This window comes from Acanthaster planci, linkage group LG17 (assembly GCF_054643075.1).
Source record: "Acanthaster planci isolate LZ-2023a linkage group LG17, COTS_SCS, whole genome shotgun sequence".
Lineage (NCBI taxonomy): Eukaryota > Metazoa > Echinodermata > Asteroidea > Valvatida > Acanthasteridae > Acanthaster > Acanthaster planci.
In genome coordinates this window covers 1,854,142-1,866,495 of record NC_141793.1, presented here as the reverse complement: position 1 = coordinate 1,866,495, position 12,354 = coordinate 1,854,142, and the positions used below count along the sequence as shown (strand labels likewise).

At 40.2% G+C, this 12,354-nt stretch overlaps 1 protein-coding gene across 7 annotated transcripts in view; it reads left to right on the top strand.

The window, feature by feature from the left end:
* Positions 1-2,198: 2,198 nt before the first annotated feature.
* LOC110975142 (phosphatidylcholine translocator ABCB4-like) overlaps positions 2,199-12,354 on the top strand; it is a 30,887-nt gene continuing 20,731 nt past the window's right edge. For 3 of the 7 annotated variants that reach the window (XM_022227335.2, XM_022227324.2, XM_022227315.2), the window contains exon 1: positions 7,988-8,424. In XM_022227335.2, the coding sequence (XP_022083027.2) occupies positions 8,340-8,424 (85 nt within the window). In that variant the 5' untranslated portion in view covers positions 7,988-8,339. Of the gene's footprint in view, positions 2,384-7,986; positions 8,425-11,027; positions 11,406-12,354 lie in introns of those variants that run through there. The other 4 variants (XM_022227362.2, XM_022227353.2, XM_022227305.2 and 1 more) reach the window with 4 other exon arrangements.

Genomic DNA, 12,354 nt, shown 5'->3' with positions numbered 1-12,354 from the left:
TTCATCCCAGTCGGTTTGTAGTGGTGGAAAAGTTTAGAGATGATAAAATGAGGGCGCTGTGCAACAATACTGCGCGGGCGGGTCGAATCGAATTCCGTGACATAAACACGTACTCATCGATTAATCGTGAGCGTGATCTTACTTTTAGATGTCAGCTCGTTTTGGTGCGCAGCAATTATTTTTTCCGATCGCAGCCAAAAGAGTTACAATTTGTTGAGACTAACTGAATGTAATAGCGATGACTTCCATGCGTTTATTAGTATTTTTTCAAACTTAACTGCATCGCTTTGAAGGAGAAAAAAAATTAAAAGTAACCGTTACTCCATGGTAATGACATATTAAAGAATGGAAAATACAGGAAATTTTCAATTGTGGACCTAAATTTTTGTTGCCTGGGCAGTCGTGATTGATTAAGAACTGATTTACCTGCCAGACGATCTGTGGTGCAGAGCCTTGTTAAGTGAACGTCGCTGCATAATTTTATAAGAGATTCTATTGAGGACTTACCAGATGGATGATGCCAACCGGCTTAATCTCCTCCTTCTCTTTCTTCTCCTTGCCTTCCCCCTCCTGGCTGCCCTTCCTCTTCGACGGCTCGCCGATCTCTGCAACCTCCCCGTTCTTCCGTGATGCAGCCCCGGTCTTCCTATTGCTGGCTGTGGAAAGGCCGACCTCTACACTGTCGTAGGGAGGGGGAGGCTCGCTGGGAGGGGCAGCATTGTCGGCAGCCCAAGTCTCGGGCTCTTCGACTGCCCTTAACTTTCAATCGACAATTATGGTGAGAAACAGTGGCTGGGCTCCATATCATCCTCTAATCCACACCCTATGAAACATGGGGGCTTGTACTGAAGAAAAATTACACGGCAAGTAAAATTTTATTGGTAATCTTGATAAAAAAAATCATCACCCAAGAAATTGACATGCAATAAAAAATGTGACCCCTAAACAGAATTCAAACACAGGCAATAAAGTAACCACGAACACCAGCCCAGCCGTGCCAGAGCACATTATATTGCAGCACATGTAGGCCTACATGTAGCCGAAAAACAAGACTTCCACCAATAACCTACCTTGCCCACATTGAAGTTAATTTCAGCATCACTGGCCTCTCACTGAGAAAGATGAGGCCGACATGCCAACGAGAAATGGTACAAATCATGCATACACTTGTGTTTTGAGATTGGAAGTTGACCAATATCCAGCCAGATCACCTTTGATTTCCTCTCCACTGTAGACAAAGATGATGAAAAACGTTCATTCCACGTGAAATGAGTTTATTTATCCCGAAGAAATGCGATGTGCCAAGATTAGGCTTATTAGGTCAGTCTCAGAGTCTGATCCTTCTTTGGACTTTGAAATGGTTATTGCTTTTGTAATAAGATACATCTAGTGAGCGAAATGATTCAAACGATGACTTGGTTCAATAACTCCTTCCTCCATGCCACAACCTACGCGTACCTCAGTTGCTGCGCCTTTGTACTATAATTCGGGGAAACATTTTTTTCTAAAGCACATGTTGTGGCTTCTTGTATTACTACTGCTTATTTCAATCACTCATGTTTCCATTTCAAAGGAAACATTGGGGCAGAAATTGTTGCAAATATGCGTGTTACTTGTTTTACGTTTGATGTGAATCCGGTGAAAAGTTTCATTCAAAAAAATAATTCAATGATCTTGCATATAATGTCAACTTTGATTTTCCTAATTCGAAAATTACTGTCTGTAAAAAATGGTTATAAAAGTATCGTTTTGTATTAAAATTCGTCTTTTCGATGCTACGCTGTACATTTGGTTAATTAATTAAAGACCTCTGCACTGATGAAACCATGCCGTGCGTGCGCAGAGCTTTCCTGTGGTGCTGGGCTTTCAACCTCTAATACTTGCACACTAGTGAAGAGTCAAACTCTTCATCTGCACATCAAAAAGGGTTCTTCTCGGGATATCTTTCACCCCGGATCATTGTTCAATTCATTATTTGTAAATAATGCAGTTGTACATATCAATAAATTAGACGGAAAATTGAATTTATAATGAATGAACACTTCTATGTACCATTTTGTAAAATCCAACAAAGTTTTGGGTCGTTGCTAGGGCGTGATCGATCCGCCTTGGTTAAACTTGCTTTGACTGATCTCAGACGATTTATTTGGGTAAAAGATTAGTTATCTTCAATAGAGGGCGCTGTGTAATCTCACCCGTATACCGCGAACCGGCGCGGCGCGGCGCGGCTAGTGCGGCACGCATATCGAACGAACGTGATGACACCTGCGTTACACGGTTCACGAATTCTCATCAACGAAATTCGATTCGAAGCCATTTACTCATCGACCTAATGTAAGTATATCATTCGAGTTAGTCTGTTGGAAGAAATTCAACATTATAGGTGAGTTTAAACTGTTAATTTTTACTTTTACCAAACCAAGCCAAACTTCTTTCCTTACCTTACGTAGCAGAAAAACAGCAATCGTTTGTGTTGCTTTTAATTATCACTGGATGGATAGAAAAGACAATTCCAATCTATTTTCTGTCGCGCTTTTGCGCTTGTTTTTGTTGGCCAACTGTGCATGCAGTTAGCAACGTGTTAATCAAGTTCATCATGGGAATAGCAGTCTTGATTTCTAGCGCAGTCCGGTGTGTACCCCCAGAACTGTGGGGTCCGACGTCTGCCCCGTTCATTTTCGAGGGGGGGTTCGTGGGAGCGGGGAAGACGTCGGATTCCACAGTTCTGGGGGTAGTCAGTGTGGTGTGTGATGAAAGAGTTTATGCAGGACGTGGAGAAAAAACAATAAAACTGAAAACCACCAAACACAAGTGCAGTTCTTTTGATTTCCAAGATTGTGTTGTGAACCCAAGACTTCTTTTCCCCAAGTAGTCTCAGACACATATTTCAATTACTACCTGAAAGAAGCTTGATTCTCTTAAATATGTAAGATAAAGACCTATCCATGTGTAGGACACGTACAAGGTTTGATGTTCACTGGGCACTGGCTTTTTGTCATATATGAAAGGGGATACATGCGTAACTTGTACTATATTACAGTATACATGTACATGTAGTGTAGCCTACTTTTCCTTGGCAAATTTGTGGGTTTTTCAGTTTACGTGGTTTAATTATTTACGCGTACATTTCCTGCGGCTTTATCGTTTTATATGATGAAAGTAACAAAGTGTCCATAGTTTCTTACTGTGTATTGTCTCCCAGCAGATAGCCAAAGACTTTTAATGCTAATTTGCTCCATTTACACCGACTACAATCTAATTTTTCATCTCATACTAACATTAAATTGACAAGGTTTCACAGTGTTTTCTTGTCAAATCAGCCATCAGGGACATAGGCCTACATGTTTTCCTAATTTCCCACATTTGATAGATGGCCTTGCAATAAATGCAGATTGTTTTTCAAATTCCTGGACAGTTGACCTATGACATGAGGGCTACATGTAGCTAAAGCTCGACAGCAACGATAGTTGTAGTGTGCACTTGAAAATGAGTACTTGTACAGTATGTACACATTTGGGCTTTTTGAATCTCAAATTGATTTGAAGAGCTCTGCAACAACTCTTTCAAATTTCAAGGAGGCCGCCCTCGTTAACATTAACAGCAGGAATGGTGAATGAAGAACCAATAAATGTCGAAGTGACCTTTGATCTGACAACATGATGTCATTCTTCCATTCCACCCCACCCCCACTTAAAATCTCAAAAGTTGGCGCCACGTTGGCAGACCTATGCAGTTTCATTGATTAATCTCTCTATAGATATAGCCATTCCTCCATGACCTCACACAAAATGGAGGCTCTTTTTCTGTGGGGCCGTTGGGCTAGTATAATGGCCCATGCAGCTCCCTTCCACTTGCTACTGTGTGTGGTCGTGGAATTACATCATCATGCCACGTGTATGATCCTTCATTTCCTAGATGTGTTCTGTCCAGTGTTTATCATCATGTCCATATTTGGGAAGCTGCTGTCCCAAGGTTAAAAGGACAACTTGTGATTGGAAATTTCAGGAGCTGACCCCTAGTGAGGTGCATTTTTAACTATACTTGGTAATGTGTGAAGAATTTCAGTCTATCACAGTCTTAAAGAGTGCATGAGTAATGCTTCTTCCCTGAATTTAGATAAACAAACAGGAAATTGTAATCGGGGACCATCCACTCCAGCAATTCTTTTCAAAGCCATTGGCTCGTGAAGGAAATGTGTGGAATGGTGGAACAAAATCTGACCTCGGAGGAAGAAAGTTCTGTTACCTCTGTTGATTTATAGTCTGTTAAGAAAAAAAATCTAGGCTAAAGAAATATCTGAGTGTGTTCAGACCTTTTCCATTTGTTATGTTGTCAAAAAAGAATTAACTTGAGAAGCGAAAAAAGGTAGCCTTTGTTGGAACACGTGGTAGGAAAGTCCAAAACTACCGGAGGGGGGAGGGATAGCCCAGGCTATCATGAATTTAAAACTGTGATGGTACATCAGCACATTGCGCATTGTTATTCTGTTTTACAAGCATGACTTTACTTCACAACGTAGTCACAGCGTAGGAGCTACATGCAGGCATTTCCCCCTTTTGTACCTTGTCAGCAGCAGAGCTGATCATGGGGCTGTTTTATGGATGATGAAGGCCTTGGCCCTTTTTGCGACATGTATGCATGGGTGTGCCACTGGCAGGGGATAACGTCATCCTCAGACAACATGTATGTGTTTGATCTCTCATTGCTCTTACACAGAGATCTGTTTGACACTGAGTGTTGTATTGTTTGAAGAAGACATTTGTTTAGTCAAAAACGTGCATGAGTAATGTTTCTTCCATGAATTTGGATTCGGAAGGGAAAAGGTGTGATGCTGAAAAGTGGTTGCATCATTGTAAGAAGCTGTTCTTTTTAATTAAAAGCAGTTTGGCACACAAAGGAAATGTGAATTGATGAGAGAAAAACATACCACTGAGTATGGCGTCGAGGGAAAATTTCGTGCAACTGTAAATACAATCTTCCAAGAATCAGTTGACATCACTATGCACTGATAAATATGTACATGGAAGTTTTCAAAATCTGAAAAAAAAAGACCTGTGAGGTTGAGATGTGATTGTACCATCATAGAAAGCTGTTGTTTTAAAAGAAATCTGGCAAGGGACAGAAATGTGACATGAGGAAAGAAGCACAGAATATTACCACCAGGCTTGGTGGGGAAAAAACCCCTCACACCTGTTTGTTCTCAGAACAGCTTTTTTGAATCGCAGCTTTGAAGAATCGGGTAATGTCACATTTGACTTTATACTCGTGAGCATGTACGCTTTTCAAAGACACAAAGTGTAGAACATGTCCAAAAATGGAAGTATACCTTAAAAGGAAAAAAATTCTGGAGACAATTTATACTCCAAATTGTGTTGGTATTGAAACTTCCGAGAATCAGGTGACATCACTTTTACTCTCATGACAGATGGAACATAAAACGAGATTACCTCTCATTTCTGGACATTTTGGAAATTAGTTTTTCAGTAGGCTTATATTTCTTTCAGTTTTGCTTTTTCAATGGTTTTTGCCTTCCAAGCAGTGTTTGTAGTGTTGCATCATTCCCTTTTTAGTATTTGGCCGCTTAAAGTGGTTTTGTTTGCTTTAAGTTTTCAAAAGCAAATTACAAAATAATCATTGCGACCTTCTGTGAAATGTCCTAAATTGAAGCTTTTGTTTTTAGTCATAACCAAAACTCCATGGCCGATTTCAGCATGGAAATAGTCATATGATATGAAAGACAAAAAAGTGGCCCCCAAATATCTGGTAGATTCATCTGCTTAAGTATATTTTTTTCCACTGTTGAATTTCATGTTAATATTGCAAATACATGTATACAGTGTACATTGTACATGTATGATGAAACTTTTGAATATTTAATAATAAACTCCTTAATAAGTTTTGAAGCATTTTGTGCATGTCTTGGATTCACAAATACGTTGAAAAATTCTCTCTTTCAAACCCTTTTTTTTTACAGAAATGGCACTGAGCAAATAGGTAAAAAAACCTTTTTTCCTTGTGGTTACCGTGATTCTCACCCTTTGGTTTCAAGTGAAAAAAGTGCTTTTCATTTGAGTGGAAAGTTTCGCAAGCACACGGTTGTTGCGAGTTGGGAAAGAAAAGGGCGGGAAAGTTGTTAACTGCCATAATCGGATTTTGCTCCTTTATCTTTTTTTTATCTTGAGAGTACTTTGTATCATATTCAATGATGAAATAGCTCCACAGTGTATTTGTACTAAGGGTGAGTCATAGCGTTAATGACTGTACTTGTGCAGGCTGCAATCTTTACATAAATGTAGATACAGGATATATCTATATATTACTTCCGTTTGTATTAGATGTACAGAGTGGAATGTTTTATGTCTTCACGTTACAGTGTATGTTATATACATGTGGTTTTTTCTGTTACCGAAAATGGGTCACTTGGGAAACATTCCCATAGGAACGTGCACAAAATTTTTCAAACTTTACCGTCCCATAATTCAATGTTCCCTAATCCGATCTTAACAAATCTTTGCATGTTTTCCTTTCGGACCCTAATTTATCATCTCTCAAAATGTGGACGAAAAAAAATTTCCTCCTTTTGGTAGTTGGAGCATTAGGGAGACATTGAAATATCTCCCTAATGACCGATGTCTCCCTAATGTTGAAAAATTGACCACAAAATGTCTCCCAAGTGAAGTATTTGTAAATATTAACTTTATGTTAATAGAACTGATTAGTAGGTCAAGTAACATACTTTGTTTAAATAGAGAGGATGGAGGATGTACTGCACTGGGAGGTACCAAACTAGAGGTCTGTTTAGTTTGATGAAGGAAATAAAACAGTCTTGAGAGTTCATCCAAGGGAGACAGACGTTTTGTTTTTTTGCTCTGCGACTTTACTGTTTGATTTTAAAAAGGTCGGCCATGCCCCCCTTGGACCTCAAGTATTCCGCAGTGAAGAGACACGTGCTTACGTTCCCAGAGTAGACTTAAATCTATAAATGAGACTTTCCCTAGAATCGTATGTTGGAACATGGAGGAAGGAATTCCTTCCTCCATGGTTGGATCACACAAATTCAGAATTTCTGGGCCTCTTTGGCTGGATTGGTTCTCTGCTCATGCCTGAGGTGGTCTCAGCAAACAAAGATTAGGTCACAGTTGTTGACTTAGCCATGCAGTTAACTGTCTGTCTGGCCTGTGTGTTTGGTTGCTGTGTGCTGTGGTCAGAGCATGGTCCAAGCATGATTCACATGTTAATTGTTGGGGAGACAAAAGACATCTGAGGGCCCACTCTTCTGTGTATATGCCAATAACTTGCCTTGTTGTACACGCTGTACCTGTGCATTTTCCTGTCAAAGAAGGAAACAGAGTCAGCTTTACGTTATTATTATTATAATTATTGTTCATTAGGCATTCGTCAGAAATACACAATACAAAGACGGGACATATAAGTAAGCTCTATGGTGAAATCATGCCGTGGTAAAATTAACAAGGACTACAGAAGTAAGCCATCAGCAAATGCCAAGAAGAGAAAAAAAAAATAACTGACTTACAGGCCCTTCCTTTCCAATACTTTTGCCAAATACAAAAATACCTGTGCATCTCTAAGGATTTCTTTCTCTTCCTTCCAATCTTAATATCATATGCATACAACGTATATCTTATCAATTGATTACTGACCATACATATATTGACTGTAGGCTGCTTTGCATTACTGATTAAAGTCGGCCCACTGAATATGTAATGTACAGACCATTAGATGTGCATATAACTGCACAGGTGCTATAGACAAGAGTCCAGACCCTGACTGAGGTTGCTATTTGTCATGTTATGTAACAGTCTTGGCTTGTACATGTACAGGGGTCTGTTGCAATGAATAGAGGTTGGATTACACAGGTGACCTGCTCACACAGTTTTCTATTGATCATTGGGACAGCGGGGTCCAGACTGAAGAACATGGGGCCATTGTGTGATGACATAAGGTACTTAGGTTATCTGTTGTAGTTGCCATGACTGTGCATAAATTCCCCCCTCTCGTTGCCTCTGTGGGGCCCGCTGGCTGTCTCTCCAACTGTCAAACATTAACTCTAGCATTAATAAAGGACATAGCTGAATGTACATCAAGGAACACTTATTAATCAGCCTGCCATCAACAGTCCATTCAGCAGAGGATCATCGTTAGTTCAACTGGCAGAGGGGGTATTTACCCGATAGATTTTGTTTTAATCCCCTTGTCCCTGATTTCACAAGAGTGTTTTTTTGGGTTCCTCTGAGCAAACCGTCTGCTCATGATACACGTACATGGTGTTCTTCTGAAAATGATGACGAGAATACATGGCCAGATTTGAGTGAAAATGAATGTGCAGAACTGTTATTTTGTTGTCGCCGTCACAATACACTGAACTGTCACAGATTATGTCGACTCGGACTATTGAAGTGAAGGGTGAGTTCAAGTGTGTTCTCTGTTTGCTGTGTGTTGTCGCGCACCAGTCTTTGCCCTTCTCAGGCATTCATCAAAGGGTTTATATGAGACAATAGAGGCTTTGTCCGGCAGCCATCTTGCGGGGCAGTTCCTTCACTCCAGTAGGAAACCTTTGTGCATACCAGTTTGAATAAAAGAACAGTTCTGCAAGATGGCTACCGTGCAAAGCCTCTCTACCGACAGAATTGTAATGTTCTTGGCTGGAAGCAACTTTTCTCCTATGGGTTACTTATCATTTACATCGTACCGTACCCGAATATTTGCTCAAAATCCATCCAGATTGCCAAAAAAGCTCCCGTACATGTATCTACACTCTCAACTTAGTAATGAAAGGGTTTCAGGATTGTTGAAACTTGAGCGGTTAGTTATTTCCTGTCAATTGTAGCGACGAATATGGCCTTTTCCCTACTCTTTCTGTCAGTTCTGGGTGCTGTGCTGATTCTGTCAGGGAAATGTATCAGTTGTGTGCCTGGAGCATGCAGCTGTGGCAAAATCCCACAAGAATAGTGAATCTAGGCATTTTCTCCCTCGGGTGTTGGGTTGACCAGTTGTTTTTTCCTCAGGTTAAATGTTCTTCATGCATGTGCCAGACTGCCGGTACACTTTATGTGAATATGTTTTGATTGGTTTGATTCAGATGAAAACCCGCACTGCTGGTCTAGAGTAGCAGCAAGAAGAAAGCTGAATTCACTGCCAGTGCCAGTACTTTACTAGACACAACAATGAATGCCTAGTTTGGCATGTAGTCCTCTTTTTGGAAAGGAGGGTTGGGGGAATGGGGAGGCTTGACCTAAACGTAGGTTTTGATCAAAGAACTCGAACCAGTCAGTTCTAGACTACACGCCCTGTAAGCAGATTTACTCTTCTCACGGCACCAAAGGTTTGGGACATGGGGAGCATTGGGACATGCTCATAGTTATATGTTGCTTGTTTAAGTGTTAGCTTTTTGGTCTTACATTTATTCATTGGGATCGATTGATTTTGGTGACAGAGATTTTTAATGAGCGTACTTGTGTCAGTGTTGACAGTCTTAAAACTGAAACAGTTTTCTCCAAGATTATGCTTTCTTTTCAATCCCTCAGTCTTGGGCTGAATTCAGACCTCTGTAAACATCTGTTTGTAAATTTACTTTCAGAAAAATGCCTTCATTATGCCATTATCCCCTGTCCAATGCCAGACTCCAATTATGACATTGTCACTTACTAGTTTTGAATTATACAGGTCACTGCAGAGTGTGATTCAATTCATTGGCTTGCTGGCACTCAAATGAGTTACCTGATGGGACTTGAGTTTATGGTAGATGAGTTACCTGATGGGACTTGAGAGTTTCGTAGATGAGTTACCTGATGGGACTTGAGATTTTGGTAGATGAGTTACCTGATGGGACTTGAGATTTTGGTAGATGAGTTACCTGATGGGACTTGAGATTTTGGTAGATGAGTTACCTGACCGGGGACTTGAGTTTTTTGGTAGATGAGTTACCTGCAGGTGTGAGATTTCTCAGCTTTTAGCTGATTTCAGCTTTTTTTGTTTAGGATTTTAGCTTTATTTCTTCACTGGCTATGTACAAAAGTATAGGAGATTTTCACAGTTCAGCTTCTTTATGCCTTTTTTTCAGCTGTTTTCAGCTATTTTTATTATTATTCCAATTTGACCCACAGCATTGTTGTGCCTCGCCCCCGGTCATTCAAAAGCATTCATAGGCTGAAAAAAAAACCATCGAGGCCCCCCCACTTTTTTCCATCTCTCTGTCAAACTCTCTTTTGCCCACTCTGAAGGCATCTACCAGTATGCCGTGGTCCCTATTTGAGCAAAGCTTTGTCCGAGGATGACATCTATTTTTGTCCAGAGTCCAGTCTGGCCTGATCCTGTTATCAATATTAGTGCCGTTAGTTATTACTGATCTCCATGGTGAAACTGCCAGTGAGGTACTTAGTTATCCATTATTTGCCAATCCTTCAAATTCAGAGAGGATTTCATATTAAAGTTATATGTGTTGTTAGTTCCTTCAGAATAAAAAAAAACACTACAAAACAAAGTACAGTAGTGCTAACCTTTGTTTGTTTTCCAGCTTTCTACAATAATTAACCATAACTGCTTGATATGGTTGTATAATAACTTACAATACCAACCCGTGTAAATTTAGATATTATAGCCATAGGGAAGAGATATTAATTAGTGTTGTAAGTGTATCCTTGTTGAAGAATTAAATAGGGACTAGACATGGAATATGTGTTTTATGTTAGTGTTGCCATGAACATAGACCAAGGACCATTTGGCCCAATGCACATCATATTATTATGCAAAGTACCTGAACCCAATTTGAATAGCCATGCTGGAACACAGCGTACTTGCCCTGGATATTTGCTATGCCTGGCATGATGGCAGCGTGCACAGTGATTATAAAAGTGAGCCACTGATATTTGCATATTTAAATATTCAGGAGCTGTTCTAAGAAACTGACCCTTTGGCCAGCACAGGATGGACATACATGTACATGTACATGGACCAGACAGATACATTAGTACAGGCAGCTGGGTGGGCTGCTGAGGGTGGGGCAGAGTGTTGAAACAGGATAAAAAGTGGAAATTGCTTATCACTAGGGGTCTGTGAGTGACCATGGTGTGACCTATGTGTAGAGGAATTGCTCATCGTTGTGCAATGTCTTATCCCTCCATGCCGCCACCAACTGAAGGCTGGGGGGGGGGCTGAATGAAAATAAATAACTAGAGGTCAATGTGCATGCATGAATATTTACTGATTCTCTTTTGTGCTGTTGCCAATTGTTGGTAGTCACGCTATATCATTTGTGAAGTCGACGGCGGACAGTTTATTGATTTTTACATCAGCTCCACCGTTGGGGGATATTATTTGCGCTGAAATTTGAAGCTCTCTGGAATTATTTTGACTCTTTGAAATGGACAAGGAAGATGGTGAATCAGGTGAGCTTTTAACATGTTTAAGTATGTGCTCAAATGTGTTACCAATGTGACAGGTTGTGCATCTTTCAATGGTCACATGGCACTCACATGTGTAGGCCTACAGGTATAGCTTGGGGATGTTTGGTGGTTACACAGTCCAGCCTCATAAAATGGTTGTGATCTTTCTATTTCTTCAATTTTGTTTGCAAACTAGTGACAGTTTTTGAAATATTTTTGAACAGATTTAGAAATCCTTTTTTTTTTTAATAATCAGGTCCTGATGTTCATATCTCCTCCCACCAAAAGATTCTGACCCTGCTAATCGAGGAGAGGGAACAAATACGAATTATTGACACCATGACTACGTGTACACACGTAAGCAGTCCCTAGGACTGCAATACAGAGGCATTGAATTGAAAATGGATTACCTGTCCATTAGACATGATTAGATTATTTTGAGAATGGTTGAAAATGAAAATCTGGTCACAAATTACCCTACTGAGAAAGTTTGTTTAGGGTTGAAATCATGGAGGTTGAACACATGGCTAAACAAGATTGATAGACATACGTGCATAATAAATGGCCGACATGCTCTTGTACAGGCTACATGTACCGTACCCCTTGACTAATGACTGTTTGCACTCAGGAAAGCTAGCTCTTAAATATCATTTGTCTTTGCCGTGAGCATGACACACACACAGAGTGGAACTTACTGGTGTGACAGACAATGCTATAAAATTGTACCTGTCATGTCAATTTGGCCCTCAATTTCCAAAGCATCTTATTTCCACTCAAAGACGCTTATATTCACCACACAGGCAATATCCCTGGCACTGTGCTTTCAAAAACCTTATTTTGCCTCACAATTTGTGGAGGATGCCCTTGGGTGGCGTTTAAGTTACCATACAGCTCTGCCCAAAATTATTTATACCCTTTGAAAATGTGGCAGTTTGCTGCTTTGTAAGAAAAA